General features: G+C 34.6%; 4 protein-coding genes across 5 annotated transcripts; all 4 read left to right on the forward strand.

Moving 5' to 3' along the window:
* The first annotated feature begins 297 nt into the window (after positions 1 to 297).
* Positions 298 to 7,892, forward strand: LOC147158027 (zymogen granule membrane protein 16-like). Its single transcript, XM_086063342.1, has 4 exons — positions 298 to 419; positions 5,857 to 5,906; positions 6,024 to 6,156; positions 7,571 to 7,892. Exons 1-4 carry the CDS (start codon positions 298 to 300, stop codon positions 7,890 to 7,892), a joined length of 627 nt encoding a protein of 208 aa, XP_085919468.1.
* Positions 7,893 to 8,554: 662 nt separating this feature from the next.
* Positions 8,555 to 16,149, forward strand: LOC147158028 (zymogen granule membrane protein 16-like). Its single transcript, XM_086063343.1, has 4 exons — positions 8,555 to 8,676; positions 14,114 to 14,163; positions 14,281 to 14,413; positions 15,828 to 16,149. The coding sequence occupies exons 1-4, from the start codon at positions 8,555 to 8,557 to the stop codon at positions 16,147 to 16,149; spliced, it is 627 nt and encodes a 208-aa protein (XP_085919469.1).
* Positions 16,150 to 16,823: 674 nt separating this feature from the next.
* Positions 16,824 to 19,052, forward strand: LOC147158029 (zymogen granule membrane protein 16-like). The gene is made up of 4 exons (XM_086062847.1): positions 16,824 to 17,030; positions 17,114 to 17,166; positions 17,289 to 17,421; positions 18,278 to 19,052. Exons 2-4 carry the CDS (start codon positions 17,115 to 17,117, stop codon positions 18,603 to 18,605), a joined length of 513 nt encoding a protein of 170 aa, XP_085918973.1. The 5' UTR covers positions 16,824 to 17,030; position 17,114; the 3' UTR covers positions 18,606 to 19,052.
* A 1,218-nt stretch (positions 19,053 to 20,270) lies between these two features.
* On the forward strand, positions 20,271 to 23,897 carry LOC147158030 (zymogen granule membrane protein 16-like). 2 transcript variants are annotated; one of them, XM_086063453.1, is made up of 5 exons: positions 20,271 to 20,463; positions 20,556 to 20,590; positions 20,690 to 20,742; positions 22,401 to 22,527; positions 22,626 to 23,897. In XM_086063453.1, exons 3-5 carry the CDS (start codon positions 20,691 to 20,693, stop codon positions 22,936 to 22,938), a joined length of 492 nt encoding a protein of 163 aa, XP_085919579.1. In that variant the 5' UTR covers positions 20,271 to 20,463; positions 20,556 to 20,590; position 20,690; the 3' UTR covers positions 22,939 to 23,897. The 2 variants fall into 2 exon arrangements, with proteins under 2 accessions (XP_085919579.1, XP_085919578.1); XM_086063452.1 differs by having other exon boundaries at positions 20,274 to 20,463; positions 20,556 to 20,594.
* Positions 23,898 to 23,968: the final 71 nt, after the last annotated feature.

A 23,968-nucleotide genomic window follows, 5' to 3' on the forward strand; every position in this document is an offset into this window, starting at 1 on the left:
CTAGATGCAAAAGTGACGAACCAAATCAGAATTTCCGTTGTGTACTGTATTTGTTTTCTATGTCTGTCTGGTTAGGTTATTGCGTACGCCTATGCTCGTCAACCCGGTCCCTTGTGTTTACCAATCAGCTCCCTCAGACACTCATTTCTTATCCAGGTGTTTTCAAGTTTCTTTCTGTCTTTGTCAGTTCATTGTTTGTGTTAGCATTAGCAATCGCTAGCTGTTTCTCAATTTGCGCTCTTGTCCATTCCTATGTCCTTGTGATCTCATGACACAAGTACTGTTCCAATTGAAAGTATGTATAAAGTAAGAACGGAGTATTCAGATGTTGCTCTTGTCAGCAAGCTTAAACCAAGGATACATTGGTTGGATACTAGTGAAGGCTGGGCTAGTAAAGATCCGTTTCATGTTGCCATCACGTAAATACTTTAGAGTCGGGGTTTAAGTACACGGCCGTTCCGATTTCCAAAGAGACTCTCGAGGATGAACGATCATCCGTACGATTTTAGGAAGACCGTACTTGGCGAGTTCATGAGAGTGTACTTTGTGTTTTTCGTAATGAGACACGGCCTCAGTCAAAGTCAAGTCTAGTCATGACTTTCCCTAATGTGTGATTTGGGATACTTTGGCCCTTGTTATTTATTTTTACTTTTGTTAATTTTGTGTTTGTTTTTTGGAAAATAAATACATTTCGTTTTTGCGTATATCATGTTTCTGTCACGGTTGAAGTTGACTCTGTCACGAAACGGAGTGGAGGAACCAAATGCAGGGAGGCAGGAGAACCACCGCATGGATGCATGTTCTCCTAAACATAATTTATTTTACAAAAACACTAACAGGGGTACTGGGTAACTCTAAATAAACAAAGATCTGAAAAGACCAAAAAATCAAAGTAACAAACAAAACACCAGTGGTGACAGCGACAATGATCCAACCCAGACTGAACAAAACCAGGGAACTAAATACAAGCCAACTGATGAGACAACGAGAGACACCTGGACAAGACATAAGTGGCTGGGTGAGATGATTGGATGACACAAGGGAACAGGATGACGAGTACAGGTGCGAACAAAACCTTACAAGTCAGACAGGACACCAATCATAACAGTTTCCCTGCAACTGGGTCCTCAACGCTGCACTCCAAACCATGACAAAAATGAGCAGATAGCGTATAGCTAAGCCAACGGCTAGTCCCCAGTAGATGACTGGTAAATTAATTGATGCCTAGGTAATATTTTTATTCAACAATTGAAAAAAAATGCTACTTTGTCATTTCTTCTACCAATTATTAAAGTTTTTTAATGTTGAAGAAAAAAAGTATTACTCAGTTACTTTCAAATTAAATATTAAAGTAATTTTAAGCGACTAGAGAAACTGACACTCCCCACACAACTAAAAAACCTTACTTGATAATCTTTGAAAGATATCTGGCAATCTGGCTTTTTCTGACTTTAATGCTGATTATTGTATGTGTACGTCCAGTTTAACCCGTGGGCGTTATTTGTCCATTTTCTGGCTTTTTTCAGTTTTTCTGTTTTTTATCAAAGAAAAAGCATTTGAAAAAAATACACTAGGGACCTGACATTTTACCAGGATTGTTTAAAAATGTAGAAGTTCAAATTGGCGCCATGCTGTAATTTATAATTATTACCAAACAGGAGGGAGAGATTCACACTAAATTGTTGTAATAATGCCCGATTTTGGCTCATTGACTCCCATTATAAATCACAGTTTTTGATATGCTGTAAACCTGATGTGTTATAATGCATTTTCCGTGATTACTGATGCAATCACTTCTTTGACGAGTCATAAACATGAAAATAGAGGAATTTGTGTGTTGAGAGTGTTAACACAAAATCCACTAGGTGGCGCCAAAGGCTAATAAATGAATACAAAATGCATGCATAAAAAAATTCTATTGTTATGACTTATGGACTTGTTTGAGCCTCTAACTATGTCATATGAAATATTCAAAATATTATTTTATTTTATATATATATACAGCATATTTAGTCTTGCTATTAGCATAATACTGCTATTGTTGTACATAGGGGGCATTAAAAAAATAAAAAATTATAAAAATTATATATGTGTAGATAGGTCTGATGCCACTGAACATTTTGAGGGATTGAAAGTGAAAAAAATACTCATAAATGACTAAGTTATCTCACTTCAAAGGAAATGCCTGATTTTGGCAAAATTACAAGAGTTTTGTGCTATTCAGAAAAATGCCATTGTGAAAAACTGGGCATGCATAAAAAAATTATATTGTTATGACTTATGACCTTATTTTGAGCCTCTAACTATGTCATATGAAATATTCAAATTATTATTTTATTTTATATATATATACAGCATAGTTAGTCTTGCTATTAGCATAATACTGCTATTATTGTCCATAGGGGGCATTAAAAAAATGTAATTAAATAAAAACTATATATGTATAGATAGGTCTGATGCCACTGAAAATTTTGAGCGGTTGAAAGTGAAAAAAATATTCATAAATGACTAAGTTATCTCACTACAAAGGAAATGCCTGATTTTGGCAAAATTACAAGAGTTTTGAAAAATGCCATTGTGTAAAAACTGGGCATGCATAAAAAAATTATATTGTTATGACTTATGACCTTGTTTGAGCCTCTAACTATGTCATATGAAATATTCAAATTAGTCTTTTATTTTATATATATATACAGCATAGTTAGTCTTGCTATTAGCATAATACTGCTATTATTGTCCATAGGGGGCATTAAAAAAATAAAATAAAATAAAAAATAAATATGTATAGATAGGTCACTGAACATTTTGAGCGGTTGAAAGTGAAAAAATATTCATAAATGACTAAGTTATCTCACTTCAAAGGAAATGCCTGATTTTGGCAAAATTACAAGAGTTTTGTGCTATTCAGAAAAATGCCATTGTGAAAAACTGGGCATGCATAAAAAATTATATTGTTATGACTTATGGACTTATTCAAGCCTCTAAATATGTCATATGAAATATTCAAATTAGACCTTTATTTTACATATATATACAGCATAGTTAATTTTGCTGTTAGCATAATACTGCTATTATTGTCCATAGAGGGCATTAAAAAAAAAAAAAAAATTTTTTTTAAACTATATATGTATAGATAGGTCTGATGCCAGTGAACATTTTTAGCGGTTGAAAGTGTAAAAAATATTCATAAATGACTAAGTTATCACACTTCAAAGGAAATGCCAGATTTTGGCAACAATTACAAGAATTTAATCAAAAAAAAATAATGCCCACGGGTTAAGACAGCATTTAGTTTGCACAGTGTATATTTTCGTTCAGGATTACAGCACCCTTGTCTTATTGCCTTTTTTTATGACTCATTCTTAATGGTAAATGTTCAGTTAAGGAAAAGTAAGAAATGTTATTTCTAGGCAAAATAAATTAGCACAAATTGTACTAAACGTTAACCACCAGAATGATGCAAAGTGCATTCAGCAGATTGCGAGTATTTTGAGTCGCTTAAAATAAATGTTTTTTGTTTTTTTTAAATGCATCTATCTTTCTACACATTTACACAAATAAATCCAGGTACTTTTTTTTATGATGTATTTTACTGTACCACATACCAAATCAGTAACGATTATGCAACATGTGATGACAAAATCTGCACATCGTCTATTCAAAGTGAGACTCACTCCTCAGGTTTCTGTTATGTGCTTTGAGTACATAACACATTGTCACTTACTGCACTCACTAAAAATATTTCTATGTAATATAAAGTGTTGTACTTTAATACACTATTCAGTATACTGTATATCTGTGGCCAAAAGTTATCAAAACTGTGACCAAAGCAATGAGCAAATTATCATCATAACGCCATTTCAAACTTAATTACTAGAATTCTGCATTATATTAACAGTAGGCATTAGCTTAACGTCACTATTGCAAGTTGTAAATGTAATTTTGCAACCACAGGCAAAAGCATCTGAGTGACAATTACAGCAACATGTGAAAAGAAAAGCTGCAGATCATCAACTGAATGTCACAGGACCCATTTTCCAGGTTGAGCTGAGCCTCCTCAACTGTTTAATTATGAATTATGAACTAAACTGGGGAAAAATTTGAAGGAAAAAAAATCAGATGAATTTTATGCTGATTATGACAAAAATTGGCGTTCTGATTCCAAAATTGCATTCATTTTTTTTCTAGCACGTAAATTTTTTTTCTCATCATCTTTTCTTTCAGGAACGCAAAATTCCATTGATTAGCTATAGCAACCCTGTAGAGTTGATCACGATTGGACTCATCCACAGCTACGTGGCTACTTGCTTGTGCAATCCCAACTGAGACTGTTCGGTCATGCAACAACAACAGCTATCTCTATGGCGCTCTTGATGAATGGATGGATGGATGTTTTTACGCTAAGGAACGAAAAGAGATCGGCAACCAGCATGAGATATCCGTTTTAAGCGAGACCAGTGTGCCAAGTCTCTCAAGATCTCCTCTGGAAAACAACCATTGTTGAGCACGCAAAAATATATTCAAAATAAAAGTATGAAAAAAAAATCTAAAAGTATGAATACTAAAACAATGTCCAATGCAGTGCCTATACAGTATATATATAAATTAGGAGTGTCAGGTGATTACAATTTTTAATCGTAATTAATCGTATGACTTCAATAATTAACTTATCGGTTCTAAATGTACAATAAAATGTAGAATAAAAATATTTTTTTCTGTGGAAAAAATGTTAAACTAATATAAATATGGCTGCATCTTTTAGTCATTGATACAGTAATTTCATAATAATTCATAAAATTTAGTTAAAATTCAGATGTCCTGTACTGTAAAAAACGAGTGTGATATTGATTTGTGTTGAGGTGCTGCCACTAGATGGCTCAATTGCATTTGTAAGACATTGGTGACAGCTCAGTGCATTTTCTTTTCATGTTAAGAACTATGCAATCTTTAACATGAAGTAACTTGTGAAATTCTGCACATTTTTTAAAACTGTACAATACAACTTTCTCCACAAATATATGCATTAGTATTAAATTCATTACTCCTAAATTTTGATGTGGACTTGTCTGCTGCGTTGCGACTGGAATTCCCCCAGTACAGGCTTTCCAAGTAAGGCGTGGTCATTAATTGCGCCTTAAAAATGTTTGTGGCATTAAAGCAATTAATTAACGCACTCAATTTGGCAACGCTAATATAAATAAAATATACATGGGTTGGGAGCATGGATGTTATCAGTTAACTAACAAACCCAACATTGTTCATCAATACACGACTGACAATTTTTGGCACTCACGCCTACAGTATAACAAACTTACTGCAGTGGAGGAACTGCAACTCTACACTACATTTAGAGGTGCCGCATATATATGCTGCATTATTTTCTAATTGAACCATCAACAACATGGCATGAAGTTATATTATAGCAATGCAAGGTAAATCAGACCTGAAGTGCATCGTCCAATGTCACATTTAAAATATCTGGCAAAGTCACACACAATGCAGGCAGGGCAGGTTCTACATGGATTGTATTAATAGATCAGAAGATAATGTTTTAAAATATACCTGGAATTTTTTTTTAAAGCCATAAGTACCTCCTCCATACATTTGTATCTCCACTTCACCTTGAAGGAAATGTATAAATATGAACCAACACAACACTAATTTACTAGTTTAGCCGGACAGACTAACGCTGCAGCTTCTTTACAGGAAATGTAGACTGAATCTGAAAAGCTTAATACAAATTTTTTTTTTCTGCATTACTGATATAAGAGCAAGCAACAGGTAAGGCTGATTTGTGCCCATCTGATATTAGGAATGATTTATTAAGTATTTTCCCCCTTTTTTTTTTCTCCACAGAATGTTTTTACTTGTCTTTTCCGTTCTCCTCTCAACTATTTTCGCTGATGGTAAATCTGCACATTGACACTGGATGGAAGAATTCATATTTTTTGTTATTGATCGAGAGTCGTTGTATATTTACCAGATGTTTTTCAATCAAGAATTTGTGTATGTATTTTTTGCAGAATTGCCTGGCGCCCAATACTACTCGTACTCTAAACAGGTTGGCTCTGGATTAGGACGCGCGTATGTTATCAACGGCATTGGGAGGATCACCGGTGTACGAATATGGGAGGCATTTAACACACACATCTACGGGTGAATAATTTATTTAACTTAAAAATCATTACAGTATATATAATTAAAGAAAGAAGAAAGTAATTTGTTTTATCAGTACAAAACCTTTATGGGAAAATAACAATACCGAATACAGAATAGAGAGTGAATAATGAGAATTAATAAAGATTCAAAACATAAATGCTTTACAAGCGTTTAAATCAGGTTAAAAAATGTGCTCTTTTCCCATACCTAGGATTAATTCTCTCAACATATTTTTAAAATCCTGCTGTCAAAAATCTTTGTAACATAGTAAGCTATTTTTTAAATTTCTTTATTTTGCTTTTAAATCTCTTTAACTCTTTTGTAACAGTTTTGAAATGTTTCACTTTTAATTACAGTATGTGAAGCATATTGAGTTACTTTGTGTATGAAATGCACAATAAATCTGTGATTCTATTTTGTTTATTTATTTATGTTTGACTACCCCTAGTGTCTGCATAGGTACTGGTAAACGTTGAAAAAAATTAGATTTTTTGTTGTTGTTTCTTATTAAGCCACCTGTTTAACTAATTTGCTCCCAAAAACGCATAAATATGTTCTATTTTAAATATTACCAGTGTCCCAAAGACGTATTTATAAGTTTTTATGTTTTTGTTTTTGTTTTTAATGTTAGAGCATACAGAAAGCTTTGACGCAGCCTCTGAACTGAAGAGAATGCTTGAAGCAATGGTAGTTATTACAAAAACGGCCAGCAGGTGGCAGCAGAGTATAAGAGAACAACCAGGGCCATGTTGCAACAAGCTGTTTTTCCTACAGTTTTAAAAAGATTTGTGAATAATGATGAAATTTAGCTATATTCTAATGCTAATTGCTGCAAAAGGGAAACACAGAAAATGTCCTGATGAAAGAATAGTCTAATATTCTGTGTGCCTTGCAAAATCAGTCAATCCAGTAAAACAGCCAGGAGCAAAGGGGGTTGCTTCAGTGAAAATGGCTGGGAGTGAATGATATCATGTGTTGCTTGTTGTTGTGCAACCAGCCAAGCAGATAACAAAAATCACTGTCAACGCTCATTGGTTAGCAAAGGGGACCTCTCCACGCCAAATTTCAGTCCCAGTATGTCCCTATGCTATACTTTTAATTATGTTACTTTATATTACTTAATTATATTACTTTACTTTTACTTTTATAATATTAAAAAAAATGTTTTAGTATCAGAAACCATAAATGAGAGAAATATAGAATTGCCATTCATTTCATGCAATTTTAAGGAAATATGCTATATCGGGGCCAATTTTATGTATCAAAATCTTGTTGGCATTTGGTACCAGCTGTCATTTACTACTTATGGGTATAAGTCTGAAAAAAATTGAACATCCCTACATATTACCATATTAAACCTTTTGATTAATATATTCATACATTTCAAGTTTGTCTATTTTATCTTCACCAGCCTCCAGCTACGGTATGACTACACGTGGAGCCGAGTGACGGGCATCCAGAGAGGCCAAATGCAGCAAATGCTGTTGTTTGATGATGAGACCATTGTGCAGATCTCAGGAAAATATGCACACCACATTCAATCTCTGGAGTTCACTACCAACCTGGGCCGTTCCTTGCACGCGGGCCAGCCTCAGGGGCATTCGTTCAACATGTACCCCGACAATGAGAAGGCTGCACTGCGATACATCAACGGCAGGGTCCACGGTGGCATCACTTCCATTGGGGCACACTGGGATGTTGTTTCTGAAACTTATTTGCAAAAGGGCAAATGATTGTGATTCACCATTCATCTGCTTTGGACATATAAAATATTTTCCTGGTGATTTTATTCCTTAATTAAAACTGTCCATAGTGCACATGTGAAATAGTTATTATGTGATTAGCAACTTTTTTGTTTTTTACTTTGTCAAAGCTTTTTCAAGTCCGGGTTTATATGTCTTTTTTGTTATAATTCTTTGCTTTTGTATGGTGCTTTGAAGGCCATTAAATATCTTTCAATCAAAGACTGAAAACTTAAAAAAATGCTTTGAGTGTAAATCTTTTTCAATTAATAAAGTTTTGAATGCCTAACAAAATACAATGATCTCAGTCTAACAGTTAATGCTGGGTTAAAAGTAACCTAAATTGGTTGAAATAGCTAGATGCAAAAGTGACGAACCAAATCAGAATTTCCGTTGTGTACTGTATTTGTTTTCTATGTCTGTCTGGTTAGGTTATTGCGTACGCCTATGCTCGTCAACCCGGTCCCTTGTGTTTACCAATCAGCTCCCTCAGACACTCATTTCTTATCCAGGTGTTTTCAAGTTTCTTTCTGTCTTTGTCAGTTCATTGTTTGTGTTAGCATTAGCAATCGCTAGCTGTTTCTCAATTTGCGCTCTTGTCCATTCCTATGTCCTTGTGATCTCATGACACAAGTACTGTTCCAATTGAAAGTATGTATAAAGTAAGAACGGAGTATTCAGATGTTGCTCTTGTCAGCAAGCTTAAACCAAGGATACATTGGTTGGATACTAGTGAAGGCTGGGCTAGTAAAGATCCGTTTCATGTTGCCATCACGTAAATACTTTAGAGTCGGGGTTTAAGTACACGGCCGTTCCGATTTCCAAAGAGACTCTCGAGGATGAACGATCATCCGTACGATTTTAGGAAGACCGTACTTGGCGAGTTCATGAGAGTGTACTTTGTGTTTTTCGTAATGAGACACGGCCTCAGTCAAAGTCAAGTCTAGTCATGACTTTCCCTAATGTGTGATTTGGGATACTTTGGCCCTTGTTATTTATTTTTACTTTTGTTAATTTTGTGTTTGTTTTTTGGAAAATAAATACATTTCGTTTTTGCGTATATCATGTTTCTGTCACGGTTGAAGTTGACTCTGTCACGAAACGGAGTGGAGGAACCAAATGCAGGGAGGCAGGAGAACCACCGCATGGATGCATGTTCTCCTAAACATAATTTATTTTACAAAAACACTAACAGGGGTACTGGGTAACTCTAAATAAACAAAGATCTGAAAAGACCAAAAAATCAAAGTAACAAACAAAACACCAGTGGTGACAGCGACAATGATCCAACCCAGACTGAACAAAACCAGGGAACTAAATACAAGCCAACTGATGAGACAACGAGAGACACCTGGACAAGACATAAGTGGCTGGGTGAGATGATTGGATGACACAAGGGAACAGGATGACGAGTACAGGTGCGAACAAAACCTTACAAGTCAGACAGGACACCAATCATAACAGTTTCCCTGCAACTGGGTCCTCAACGCTGCACTCCAAACCATGACAAAAATGAGCAGATAGCGTATAGCTAAGCCAACGGCTAGTCCCCAGTAGATGACTGGTAAATTAATTGATGCCTAGGTAATATTTTTATTCAACAATTGAAAAAAAATGCTACTTTGTCATTTCTTCTACCAATTATTAAAGTTTTTTAATGTTGAAGAAAAAAAGTATTACTCAGTTACTTTCAAATTAAATATTAAAGTAATTTTAAGCGACTAGAGAAACTGACACTCCCCACACAACTAAAAAACCTTACTTGATAATCTTTGAAAGATATCTGGCAATCTGGCTTTTTCTGACTTTAATGCTGATTATTGTATGTGTACGTCCAGTTTAACCCGTGGGCGTTATTTGTCCATTTTCTGGCTTTTTTCAGTTTTTCTGTTTTTTATCAAAGAAAAAGCATTTGAAAAAAATACACTAGGGACCTGACATTTTACCAGGATTGTTTAAAAATGTAGAAGTTCAAATTGGCGCCATGCTGTAATTTATAATTATTACCAAACAGGAGGGAGAGATTCACACTAAATTGTTGTAATAATGCCCGATTTTGGCTCATTGACTCCCATTATAAATCACAGTTTTTGATATGCTGTAAACCTGATGTGTTATAATGCATTTTCCGTGATTACTGATGCAATCACTTCTTTGACGAGTCATAAACATGAAAATAGAGGAATTTGTGTGTTGAGAGTGTTAACACAAAATCCACTAGGTGGCGCCAAAGGCTAATAAATGAATACAAAATGCATGCATAAAAAAATTCTATTGTTATGACTTATGGACTTGTTTGAGCCTCTAACTATGTCATATGAAATATTCAAAATATTATTTTATTTTATATATATATACAGCATATTTAGTCTTGCTATTAGCATAATACTGCTATTGTTGTACATAGGGGGCATTAAAAAAATAAAAAATTATAAAAATTATATATGTGTAGATAGGTCTGATGCCACTGAACATTTTGAGCGATTGAAAGTGAAAAAAATACTCATAAATGACTAAGTTATCTCACTTCAAAGGAAATGCCTGATTTTGGCAAAATTACAAGAGTTTTGTGCTATTCAGAAAAATGCCATTGTGAAAAACTGGGCATGCATAAAAAAATTATATTGTTATGACTTATGACCTTATTTTGAGCCTCTAACTATGTCATATGAAATATTCAAATTATTATTTTATTTTATATATATATACAGCATAGTTAGTCTTGCTATTAGCATAATACTGCTATTATTGTCCATAGGGGGCATTAAAAAAATGTAATTAAATAAAAACTATATATGTATAGATAGGTCTGATGCCACTGAAAATTTTGAGCGGTTGAAAGTGAAAAAAATATTCATAAATGACTAAGTTATCTCACTACAAAGGAAATGCCTGATTTTGGCAAAATTACAAGAGTTTTGAAAAATGCCATTGTGTAAAAACTGGGCATGCATAAAAAAATTATATTGTTATGACTTATGACCTTGTTTGAGCCTCTAACTATGTCATATGAAATATTCAAATTAGTCTTTTATTTTATATATATATACAGCATAGTTAGTCTTGCTATTAGCATAATACTGCTATTATTGTCCATAGGGGGCATTAAAAAAATAAAATAAAATAAAAAATAAATATGTATAGATAGGTCACTGAACATTTTGAGCGGTTGAAAGTGAAAAAATATTCATAAATGACTAAGTTATCTCACTTCAAAGGAAATGCCTGATTTTGGCAAAATTACAAGAGTTTTGTGCTATTCAGAAAAATGCCATTGTGAAAAACTGGGCATGCATAAAAAATTATATTGTTATGACTTATGGACTTATTCAAGCCTCTAAATATGTCATATGAAATATTCAAATTAGACCTTTATTTTACATATATATACAGCATAGTTAATTTTGCTGTTAGCATAATACTGCTATTATTGTCCATAGAGGGCATTAAAAAAAAAAAAAAAAATTTTTTTAAACTATATATGTATAGATAGGTCTGATGCCAGTGAACATTTTTAGCGGTTGAAAGTGTAAAAAATATTCATAAATGACTAAGTTATCACACTTCAAAGGAAATGCCAGATTTTGGCAACAATTACAAGAATTTAATCAAAAAAAAATAACGCCCACGGGTTAAGACAGCATTTAGTTTGCACAGTGTATATTTTCGTTCAGGATTACAGCACCCTTGTCTTATTGCCTTTTTTTATGACTCATTCTTAATGGTAAATGTTCAGTTAAGGAAAAGTAAGAAATGTTATTTCTAGGCAAAATAAATTAGCACAAATTGTACTAAACGTTAACCACCAGAATGATGCAAAGTGCATTCAGCAGATTGCGAGTATTTTGAGTCGCTTAAAATAAATGTTTTTTGTTTTTTTTAAATGCATCTATCTTTCTACACATTTACACAAATAAATCCAGGTACTTTTTTTTATGATGTATTTTACTGTACCACATACCAAATCAGTAACGATTATGCAACATGTGATGACAAAATCTGCACATCGTCTATTCAAAGTGAGACTCACTCCTCAGGTTTCTGTTATGTGCTTTGAGTACATAACACATTGTCACTTACTGCACTCACTAAAAATATTTCTATGTAATATAAAGTGTTGTACTTTAATACACTATTCAGTATACTGTATATCTGTGGCCAAAAGTTATCAAAACTGTGACCAAAGCAATGAGCAAATTATCATCATAACGCCATTTCAAACTTAATTACTAGAATTCTGCATTATATTAACAGTAGGCATTAGCTTAACGTCACTATTGCAAGTTGTAAATGTAATTTTGCAACCACAGGCAAAAGCATCTGAGTGACAATTACAGCAACATGTGAAAAGAAAAGCTGCAGATCATCAACTGAATGTCACAGGACCCATTTTCCAGGTTGAGCTGAGCCTCCTCAACTGTTTAATTATGAATTATGAACTAAACTGGGGAAAAATTTGAAGGAAAAAAAATCAGATGAATTTTATGCTGATTATGACAAAAATTGGCGTTCTGATTCCAAAATTGCATTCATTTTTTTTCTAGCACGTAAATTTTTTTTCTCATCATCTTTTCTTTCAGGAACGCAAAATTCCATTGATTAGCTATAGCAACCCTGTAGAGTTGATCACGATTGGACTCATCCACAGCTACGTGGCTACTTGCTTGTGCAATCCCAACTGAGACTGTTCGGTCATGCAACAACAACAGCTATCTCTATGGCGCTCTTGATGAATGGATGGATGGATGTTTTTACGCTAAGGAACGAAAAGAGATCGGCAACCAGCATGAGATATCCGTTTTAAGCGAGACCAGTGTGCCAAGTCTCTCAAGATCTCCTCTGGAAAACAACCATTGTTGAGCACGCAAAAATATATTCAAAATAAAAGTATGAAAAAAAAATCTAAAAGTATGAATACTAAAACAATGTCCAATGCAGTGCCTATACAGTATATATATAAATTAGGAGTGTCAGGTGATTACAATTTTTAATCGTAATTAATCGTATGACTTCAATAATTAACTTATCGGTTCTAAATGTACAATAAAATGTAGAATAAAAATATTTTTTTCTGTGGAAAAAATGTTAAACTAATATAAATATGGCTGCATCTTTTAGTCATTGATACAGTAATTTCATAATAATTCATAAAATTTAGTTAAAATTCAGATGTCCTGTACTGTAAAAAACGAGTGTGATATTGATTTGTGTTGAGGTGCTGCCACTAGATGGCTCAATTGCATTTGTAAGACATTGGTGACAGCTCAGTGCATTTTCTTTTCATGTTAAGAACTATGCAATCTTTAACATGAAGTAACTTGTGAAATTCTGCACATTTTTTAAAACTGTACAATACAACTTTCTCCACAAATATATGCATTAGTATTAAATTCATTACTCCTAAATTTTGATGTGGACTTGTCTGCTGCGTTGCGACTGGAATTCCCCCAGTACAGGCTTTCCAAGTAAGGCGTGGTCATTAATTGCGCCTTAAAAATGTTTGTGGCATTAAAGCAATTAATTAACGCACTCAATTTGGCAACGCTAATATAAATAAAATATACATGGGTTGGGAGCATGGATGTTATCAGTTAACTAACAAACCCAACATTGTTCATCAATACACGACTGACAATTTTTGGCACTCACGCCTACAGTATAACAAACTTACTGCAGTGGAGGAACTGCAACTCTACACTACATTTAGAGGTGCCGCATATATATGCTGCATTATTTTCTAATTGAACCATCAACAACATGGCATGAAGTTATATTATAGCAATGCAAGGTAAATCAGACCTGAAGTGCATCGTCCAATGTCACATTTAAAATATCTGGCAAAGTCACACACAATGCAGGCAGGGCAGGTTCTACATGGATTGTATTAATAGATCAGAAGATAATGTTTTAAAATATACCTGGAATTTTTTTTTAAAGCCATAAGTACCTCCTCCATACATTTGTATCTCCACTTCACCTTGAAGGATTTGTATAAATTGAAACCAACACAACACTAATTTACTAGTTTAGCCGGACAGACTAACGCTGCAGCTTCTTTACAGGAAATGTAGACTGAATCTGAAAAGCTTAATACAAATTTTTTTTTTCTGCATTACTGATATAAGAGCAAGCAACAGGTAAGGCTGATTTGTGCCCATCTGATATTAGGAATGATTTATTAAGTATTTTCCCCCTTTTTTTTTTCTCCACAGAATGTTTTTACTTGTCTTTTCCGTTCTCCTCTCAACTATTTTCGCTGATGGTAAATCTGCACATTGACACTGGATGGAAGAATTCATATTTTTTGTTATTGATCGAGAGTCGTTGTATATTTACCAGATGTTTTTCAATCAAGAATTTGTGTATGTATTTTTTGCAGAATTGCCTGGCGCCCAATACTACTCGTACTCTAAACAGGTTGGCTCTGGATTAGGACGCGCGTATGTTATCAACGGCATTGGGAGGATCACCGGTGTACGAATATGGGAGGCATTTAACACACACATCTACGGGTGAATAATTTATTTAACTTAAAAATCATTACAGTATATATAATTAAAGAAAGAAGAAAGTAATTTGTTTTATCAGTACAAAACCTTTATGGGAAAATAACAATACCGAATACAGAATAGAGAGTGAATAATGAGAATTAATAAAGATTCAAAACATAAATGCTTTACAAGCGTTTAAATCAGGTTAAAAAATGTGCTCTTTTCCCATACCTAGGATTAATTCTCTCAACATATTTTTAAAATCCTGCTGTCAAAAATCTTTGTAACATAGTAAGCTATTTTTTAAATTTCTTTATTTTGCTTTTAAATCTCTTTAACTCTTTTGTAACAGTTTTGAAATGTTTCACTTTTAATTACAGTATGTGAAGCATATTGAGTTACTTTGTGTATGAAATGCACAATAAATCTGTGATTCTATTTTGTTTATTTATTTATGTTTGACTACCCCTAGTGTCTGCATAGGTACTGGTAAACGTTGAAAAAAATTAGATTTTTTGTTGTTGTTTCTTATTAAGCCACCTGTTTAACTAATTTGCTCCCAAAAACGCATAAATATGTTCTATTTTAAATATTACCAGTGTCCCAAAGACGTATTTATAAGTTTTTATGTTTTTGTTTTTGTTTTTAATGTTAGAGCATACAGAAAGCTTTGACGCAGCCTCTGAACTGAAGAGAATGCTTGAAGCAATGGTAGTTATTACAAAAACGGCCAGCAGGTGGCAGCAGAGTATAAGAGAACAACCAGGGCCATGTTGCAACAAGCTGTTTTTCCTACAGTTTTAAAAAGATTTGTGAATAATGATGAAATTTAGCTATATTCTAATGCTAATTGCTGCAAAAGGGAAACACAGAAAATGTCCTGATGAAAGAATAGTCTAATATTCTGTGTGCCTTGCAAAATCAGTCAATCCAGTAAAACAGCCAGGAGCAAAGGGGGTTGCTTCAGTGAAAATGGCTGGGAGTGAATGATATCATGTGTTGCTTGTTGTTGTGCAACCAGCCAAGCAGATAACAAAAATCACTGTCAACGCTCATTGGTTAGCAAAGGGGACCTCTCCACGCCAAATTTCAGTCCCAGTATGTCCCTATGCTATACTTTTAATTATGTTACTTTATATTACTTAATTATATTACTTTACTTTTACTTTTATAATATTAAAAAAAATGTTTTAGTATCAGAAACCATAAATGAGAGAAATATAGAATTGCCATTCATTTCATGCAATTTTAAGGAAATATGCTATATCGGGGCCAATTTTATGTATCAAAATCTTGTTGGCATTTGGTACCAGCTGTCATTTACTACTTATGAGTATTAGTCTGAAAAAAATCGAACATCCCTACATATTACCATATTAAACCTTTTGATTAATATATTCATACATTTCAAGTTTGTCTATTTTATCTTCACCAGCCTCCAGCTACGGTATGACTACACGTGGAGCCGAGTGACGGGCATCCAGAGAGGCCAAATGCAGCAAATGCTGTTGTTTGATGATGAGACCATTGTGCAGATCTCAGGAAAATATGCACACTTCATTCAATCTCTGGAGTTCACTACCAACCTGGGCCGTTCCTTGCACGCGGGCCAGCCTCGGGGGCATTCGTTCAACATGTACCCCGACAATGAGAAGGCTGCACTGCGATACATCAACGGCAGGGTCCACGGTGGCATCACTTCCATTGGGGCACACTGGGATGTTGTTTCTGAAACTTATTTGCAAAAGGGCAAATGATTGTGATTCACCATTCATCTGCTTTGGACATATAAAATATTTTCCTGGTGATTTTATTCCTTAATTAAAACTGTCCATAGTGCACATGTGAAATAGTTCTTATGTGATTAGCAACTTTTTTGTTTTTTACTTTGTCAAAGCTTTTTCAAGTCTGGGTTTATATGTCTTTTTTGTTATAATTCTTTGCTTTTGTATGGTGCTTTGAAGGCCAGTAAATTGCCATTAAATATCTATCAATCAAAGACTGAAAACTTAAAAAAATGCTTTGAGTGTAAATCTTTTTCAATTAATAAAGTTTTGAATGCCTAACAAAATACAATGATCTCAGTCTAACAGTTAATGCTGGGTTAAAAGTAACCCAAATTGGGTGAAATAGCTACCCTAATAGCCCAAAAGCGACATACCCAATTAATGGTGGGTTATTTATACCCAGCGCATTTGCGTTGAGAATTTGAGCCAGCATGTTGACGTAGTCAAGGAAGAAGCGGATTGCAATAACAATGCAGGGTAAATTGGGCACAAAGTTTCAAGGTTGCAATGTCATTTTTGAAAAGATATGTCAAAGCCGTGCAAAAAGGACAGGCAGGGCAGGTTCTGCATGTTAACAAAGAGTTAAAACACACCTGACAATTTGTTTTGAAGTACTGCAAGTACCTCCTCCTTCCATTTGCACATCTACTTGAAGGAAGTGCCAGTGCAAAAGATTACTCCTATAAATAAACAGCCGAAATGAACTGTCATTCACAGTTTAACCTGGTGGACTAATGCTGGGACTTCCTTGCCAGGAATACACACTTAATTTGTAAGATTGATCGAAAACTGTAGATTTACTAGTTTGTTGAAGGTATCCTCCAATTACCGAGTATATCACCAAAAAACAGGTAAGGCTGACGTCTGTTCATCCAATATCAATAATCATTTATTAATGATTTTCCCCCCCACTTTTTTATTTTTATTTTTACAGAATGATTTTACTGGTCTTCATTGCATTTCTCTCAATAACTGCTTTGGCTGACGGTAAATCTGCACATTAACACTGGAATAACTAATACAGTATTGTTTTACTTTACTTGGAATTGTTATAAAGCATATCTACCTAATGTTCTTCAATAAAGACTTTCTGTGTCTATTTTTCGCAGACTCGGCTGACTCTCAGTACTACTCGTTCTCCCCTCAGGTGGGCTCGGGAATGGGCCTCTCATATGCCCTCACCGGCAATGGGAGGATTACAGGTGTGCGAGCATGGGAGGCCTATAACAACTACATCTATGGGTGAATAATTTGTCTTAAATCTCATCGCAGTGCAGTAAAACACATGTAAATAAAGTCTGTTGTTGGAGTTTGAAAAAAAGAAAAAGATATGTACTGTATTGTTTTCTTGTCTGTTTAGTTCATGATGCATGAAATACCAAAGTATACATGAAACAGGGACGGCGCTACACCGAGGCAAAATGGCGGAATAGCCCTGTCAGAAATCTGTGTAGCCCCAGTTAAGACTTTCATTTTCTCAGTCAACTCATTGTGTAACACCGGGAGAGGGGAAAAACCCTGGAGCCATTCCTAATTTGAACCCATTGACAAGGCAGTGCAATATTGCTTTGTGACTTTTTTTTCATTATTGTTAATAAGTAAGAACTGCTACTTAGTAACAATTAACAACTGGTTTGTTATTTATTTGCTATTTGCCTGTGTAGACCGGCGGTTCTTAAACCTGGGTTCGATCAATGAAATGATTGATTAATCAATTAGTGCAATATGAATTCACATGTATAACGTATGGGTTTGCACAGGGTTCAATTCTGGGGCCCCTGCTGTTTTCATTGTATCTGATACATACATATACAGCAAAACTAAAGGCTGCATGGAGACGCTTTCTGAATTCAAGGTGAAGAGAGCCAGATTCAATTAAAGATTCTCCCTGTTCATTTTGTTCACCTGTAAACCTTATACTTATGTCTTGAATTTGAAGGGGAAAAAAATCATCTATTATTTTTGAATAAAAAGGAAACTTTGGCGTTCAGTACCTCCAACACGGTTGAGAACCACTGGTGTAGACCATATTATTATTTTTGATTTATTTAATCAATGTCTTCCTACTTATGAAGCTAGTTTTCTTTATCTTCATCAGCCTTCAACTTCGCTTCGGCTACACCTGGAACAGACCAATAGGATACCAGTATGGCCACGTCCAGGAGATAGAGTTGTTTGATGATGAGGCCATTGTGGAGCTCTCCGGAAAATATGCACACTTCATTCAGTCTCTGGTGTTCACTACCAACCTGGGCCGTTCCTTGTACGTGGGCCAGCCTCAGGGGCACTCGTTCAACATGTACCCCAACACAGAGAAGGCTGAACTGCGATTCATCAGCGGCAGGTTCCACGGTGCCATCACCTCCATTGGGGCACACTGGGCTGCTGTTTCGGAACCTTATGTAACAAATCGCAAATACGTGTAATGCATCCATCATCTGAATTGGACATATTTATTCTTAATTTCTTAATATCAATAAACAATTTTCAACAGTTTTGCACCTTAATTAAATCTCTGTCCATAGTGAATATGTGAAATGGTTATTGACCCTTTTTTTTTTTTTACTTTGTCAAAGCTTTTTCATATTCAGACTTCATTTGTCAATTATTATAATAATTTTATTTCCTTCATGCTGCCTTGGATGCCAATAAGTTGGCATTAAACATTTATTAGCAATCAAAGATGGAAATCTTCAATGCAATGTGTGTAAGGCTATGTGTGCTCTCATTTTTGTTCAAAAATACAAAATACTGTGAAGTCAGTCTCATGAAGTGCATACACTGATGTATCTATAGTTAGCAGATATATTGTATTGTGTTGTACAGTATGGTTGTAAAACTAAATTAAATCATAAAATGTACTATGACCTTTACAGATAAACTATTTTTGACTTTTCTAATCTTATAAGTACACCAGTCGTACTGTTCTATTTTTCGGAACATTTTGCACAATTTGCTGTTCTCTAAATAGCAGTTGAACAGCAAAATTCCCAACCAATGCATTTCCTGGTTGAATTACAACAGGTATTTAAATAGTCACCTTCAAGATTCATGCTATTTGCATTTTGACACCAAACATTACCATTCAACAAACATTGATTAACAGTACTTGACCATTGTGAGGTTTCAGAATCAAGATATTAATCAATCAGAAAGAAGTAGCCAATGTGCAATTGTCATCAATCAGCAGAAAAAGTTATCAATCAGCAGGTCGCAAATGGGATACAGAGAGATTAGAAGGGGCACAAAAAGGCATAGAAGCTCCTTGGAAATTTCATGAATCAAACACCTTGTTCGAGTACAGCATATTGCGCAAAAGGGAGGGAAATATAGAGCAGTTGGTCCTGCATTAAAAATAATTGAACAGATCAAATTAAATTCATTTGTAGAGGCTATAGCGGGTTTAGGTTCATCTAAAAAGTACACAAATATCCCTAAACTTTTGTGATTAATGTACAGTATATTTAGCAAAATGTGTACTTTGCACTCTAGAGTGGTTTAGATCCTATTTGACAGACAGAACTTTTAGTGTTAGCCTCAGTGTCTTACGGTGTTCCACAGGATTCAATTTTGCTGTCACTGCTGTTTCGTTATATTTGCTGCTCCTGGGTTCCATGTTAAGAAAACATGATATTTCCTTCCACTGCTATGCGGATGACAGATCTATGCCCCACTATGTCCCATATTAAGGCCAGTTTTTGTCATGTATGGAGGAAATTGAATTTCTTGAATTTCAATGAATTTGCACGACCCTTGTTATGGTACAATGAGACGGTTATAAAATGTGCAATAGTGTGGTCACAAAATTATTTGCCAAATAGTTGTTGATGCTTTTTTAAATTACAGCAGACACTTCCTTCCCCTAAAAATATAACGAATGAAAAACCTTCAAGAAATGATTTGATTTTTTTTACGTATATTTTTTCCTTCAATAGGCACGCTTTTTTTTCCTGCTTGCATATTTACTGTACGCACATTGCACTAAAAACTTGTTTCAGGGCTGTTCGACCGCTCGCAAAGAAAACAATGACAATGAGTCACTCACACCACACCCATAATTATCACAGATCTAATCTCAATCAAAATGCAACCACGATGACGGGACCGGACCAGTAAAACAACCACCTAAGTCGTCTTAATTGTTGTCTTGGTATTGCTTCAACGAGGGTATTGTCTTAATCTGCATTCGGCTCTGTCAAGCTCAAGTCTTGTTTATAAAGCTGCTCTCATCATACAAACGAAAGAGTTGGAGCTGCGCATACTGATCTTTGAGCGTGGAAATCTGTAAGTAGAGTTCTTTTTTTTTTGACAGGGAATTACAATTATTATTGATTTATAACATGAGTTTGTCTACATTATATTCTGATTCTAACTAGGTAAATGCCACTTACCGTGTGATACAAGAAATCAGGCAGGTAATAACTTTGCTTAAATAATCCACATTATCCCAAATGTAACAATTTTTTAAAGTGTATATACTGATTTCTCTTTGTATTCTTTTTATTACCAGAATGCATAAAATCATGATCGCCACTATTGCTATCTTCTGTGTTTTTTGCTTCGGTAAGTTATTATACTAATTATTTTATATATTATACATGTTGACTGGTGGATTTTTAGAAAACAATGATGCAGTCAGATTTTCACTTTTAAAAATATCTCACAACTTCACAAGCAAATAGAAAAAGATTAGAAAGGATTACAGTATTTGGTGTTTTTGTTTTGTAGTTATTCCTTAAAGTACTATAAACAAAACGAGAAAAAAAACACTTGTTCAATCTTCACATCATAGTGTGCACTTCAAAAAAGCTGTTTATCATTTAGTTGAGCATGTTGCGAATGCTTTGGCATATCCATGAAAATGATTATATACAATTCTCTGTGGTTTCCTACATGATCAATTATGTAATGTTAAACAGAATATATTATAATTGGTGTTTGTTGAATTTTCTCAAACTCTGCAATATTCTGGCATTAGTTCATCGTGAAAGTCTTTTACATGCATATTGCTATACATTTCCATTAACCCCTCCACCCCCGCCGGTAAATCTTGACTTTAAAATTATTTTATACGGAAGCGTGATACTGACAATGAGGAGTAAGCAATTTTTGACTTGCGTGTACGTACGTTCCAATGTCTTCAAATATATTTGAACATACTTGTGAGTACATTCAATAGTACTTTGTACTTAAACAAACCATATTTTCTCATAATGGCACAGGCTATTAGTTGCACAGATGTGAGTGGAAAATTTGGCCAACAAAAATTGTGATTTATTATTATGTCTGCAGTGCATGATTTAGCGCACGGCAAGTAATACCCCGTGGTACCATGGAAAAATGTGCTGTTTGTAGCATTTAGCCTTCAAGTATGCTCGATTGTACATGTGAGTATGTTCAAACGTATTTGCGGGTACGCTCAAGCATATTTAAATACGTCCGAACGTACTCACTTCCCTAATTTCATAGAAATTCACCCTTAACAAATATGTCGACGCTGTCGGTCGGAGTCATTGCATCTTCAAAACCACCACTAATTATGAAATCTAAAAACAATCTCAAGTTACAAACAAAACATCAGTGGTGTCCAAAGTACGGCACGCTGACAATCTTTAAGTAGCAGGCGGCATATACAAAAAACTACGACATTGTATTAGGGCCACGTATAAATTTGAGATATCAAACGATTATTTTTTAATCAGATTAATCACATTTTAGAATTTTGATTAATCCCGATTAATCGCTTAATTAAAAAGGCTTTTTTATCAACATTTTTTGCCCACCAAATTTAAAGACCTCCTGTTACGTGTAAAAATTTTCGACATGTGATGTTATGAGGACTTATTCAAAAATGTTTTGCATCTGCACACGCTCATCCTCCTCTTTTTCTGATCGGTTAATTACTTGCATAATTTAAATGTAAATATTTTTTTCACCCCAATAGTTTGACATGAAAAAATATTCTGAATGTCATAGTCAAACATTTATTAAATGCTTTACTTTAATGCATGTAGTTATGTTTATTGCTCAAACACAACCTGTGCTACCTTTAACGTAACCATTCGCGGTCAACCTAAAGGATCAGATGCGGTCAAAATTAATAGCGTGATTAACCTGCACATGATTAATGTGCTATTTTTTGGTGATTAATTAATTAGTTAACACTTTAACTTTGACAGCACTAGTATAAATATATGTTTTTTGTTTTTTTTCCATTCCAGGCAAGGCTGAGCAGTACGCCTTTTCGCAGCCTGTAGGCCCCGGAGGTGGTCAATCATTCGCTCTCAGTGGAGACGGGTCCATAACAGCTGTGAGATTATGGGAATTTTTTAACAACCGCGTTGGAGGGTAATTACTCAACAAATGCAATCTGATTGAACAATTTGGTAATTGTTATTGTAACAAGCATAATAATTAACCTAACATCTTTTTTTTGTCTCCATCAGGATCCAGTTCCGCTATGGTTTTACGTGGTCACCTGTAATTGGACTGGCAGTTGGAGCAGCCAAGGAGCTTGAGTTGTTCAAGGATGAAGCCATAATCCAGATTTCTGGAAAATACACAGGACACATTCAATCACTTGTGTTCATCACCAATAAATGCCGAAGACTGCAAGCAGGACAGCCGGGCGGCAATTCCTTCAACATGTATGCCCCCAGCAAGGAGACTGAGCTGCTCCTCGTCAGTGGCCAAATCAATAGAGGAAGCATTATCACATTGTTTGGGGCACATTGGGGCACACCTCAATATTCCTTATAATTTAAATTTAAATTTTTCCTCAACTTTGTTTGTTAAAACTGAATTCAAGAAGTAATTATTTTTTTTTGGCCTTGATTAAAAGCATTATCAGTAGACTAGGAATGTTGCAGAAGTGAGGAAAATGAAAATGTGAACACTGTGACAGTGAATATAAATAATTATAGAATAATATTATTAAAGGTAATTTGAGCATATTTTATATATAGATTCTCCAAAACATTGTCCAGACAAGCACAGTTTAATTTGTTTATTTAATTTTTTAACATTTGTTTTATGCATTTTGTTCTATTTTCCCCACCTGCAAGCTGTATTTGAAGTTTGTTTTCAAAACTCAAATGTTAATAAGAAAATAGGCAAGAAACCCTAAATAAAAGATATATATCATATTTATATATATATAAAATATATCTAAATTATATATATATATATAAAACAGATTGTACAAAAAAACATTATTCATGTGCGGTACAGTTTGCTAGCTAAAATATGAGTGCTTATTTTTCTGTATGCTTTTGTCACACCGTGGTGAGGTTGTCTCCTCTGGGCTTTTACTGTCTTGTCATTTCCTGTTTTATCTTGAAAATTCGGACTCTCCTTTCGTTTCAGGTCACTTGTCTTTCCTCATGTAACCCTGATTGTGTCCACCTGTTTCCCAATACCCTCATGTGTTAAATGGTCTGCGTCTCCACTGTCTTGTGTCAAAGTGTTTTCGTCAGAGTCACTCTAGCCAGTCACAGTCGTAGTCCTCAGCCTTGTTGTCCTGTCTTCGGTGTGAAATTTTGTTTGTAACTTTGTATAGCCACAGTACAGTTTTAGTTTAGGAGTGATTTTGTTTTGTTTGTAGATTAGACATCCTCCCTTTTGGAGCGCCTTTAGTTTAACATTTTATAGCCTTTATTTTTCCCTCTAAACTAGGAGTTTTATGTTTAATAAATATCTGCCTTGGCGGCAAACTCGTATCTCTGCGCCTGAGTCCTAAATCTGCCACGCCTTCTCAGCTTTAACTCGAAGCCAGATTTTCAGGAGTAAC

This window comes from Leptonotus elevatus, chromosome 19 (genome assembly GCF_054856555.1).
Source record: "Leptonotus elevatus isolate MCC_2025b chromosome 19, RoL_Lele_1.0, whole genome shotgun sequence".
Lineage (NCBI taxonomy): Eukaryota > Metazoa > Chordata > Actinopteri > Syngnathiformes > Syngnathidae > Leptonotus > Leptonotus elevatus.

What these genes read in the sequence shown, in the direction of transcription:
- LOC147158030 (XM_086063453.1), top strand. Translation starts at nt 20,691, where the DNA reads ATGCATAAAATCATGATCGCCACTATTGCTATCTTCTGTGTTTTTTGC. An exon ending in CTTCTGTGTTTTTTGCTTCG is followed by an intron (nt 20,743 to 22,400) that starts GTAAGTTATTAT and finishes TTTCCATTCCAG; the next exon opens with GCAAGGCTGAGCAGTACGCC. An exon ending in TTTAACAACCGCGTTGGAGG is followed by an intron (nt 22,528 to 22,625) that starts GTAATTACTCAA and finishes TGTCTCCATCAG; the next exon opens with GATCCAGTTCCGCTATGGTT.
- LOC147158028 (XM_086063343.1), top strand. Translation starts at nt 8,555, where the DNA reads ATGTATAAAGTAAGAACGGAGTATTCAGATGTTGCTCTTGTCAGCAAG. An exon ending in CCGTTTCATGTTGCCATCAC is followed by an intron (nt 8,677 to 14,113) that starts GTAAATACTTTA and finishes TTTTCTCCACAG; the next exon opens with AATGTTTTTACTTGTCTTTT. An exon ending in CTCAACTATTTTCGCTGATG is followed by an intron (nt 14,164 to 14,280) that starts GTAAATCTGCAC and finishes TATTTTTTGCAG; the next exon opens with AATTGCCTGGCGCCCAATAC.
- LOC147158029 (XM_086062847.1), top strand. Translation starts at nt 17,115, where the DNA reads ATGATTTTACTGGTCTTCATTGCATTTCTCTCAATAACTGCTTTGGCT. An exon ending in AATAACTGCTTTGGCTGACG is followed by an intron (nt 17,167 to 17,288) that starts GTAAATCTGCAC and finishes TATTTTTCGCAG; the next exon opens with ACTCGGCTGACTCTCAGTAC. An exon ending in TATAACAACTACATCTATGG is followed by an intron (nt 17,422 to 18,277) that starts GTGAATAATTTG and finishes TATCTTCATCAG; the next exon opens with CCTTCAACTTCGCTTCGGCT.
- LOC147158027 (XM_086063342.1), top strand. Translation starts at nt 298, where the DNA reads ATGTATAAAGTAAGAACGGAGTATTCAGATGTTGCTCTTGTCAGCAAG. An exon ending in CTCAACTATTTTCGCTGATG is followed by an intron (nt 5,907 to 6,023) that starts GTAAATCTGCAC and finishes TATTTTTTGCAG; the next exon opens with AATTGCCTGGCGCCCAATAC. An exon ending in TTTAACACACACATCTACGG is followed by an intron (nt 6,157 to 7,570) that starts GTGAATAATTTA and finishes TATCTTCACCAG; the next exon opens with CCTCCAGCTACGGTATGACT.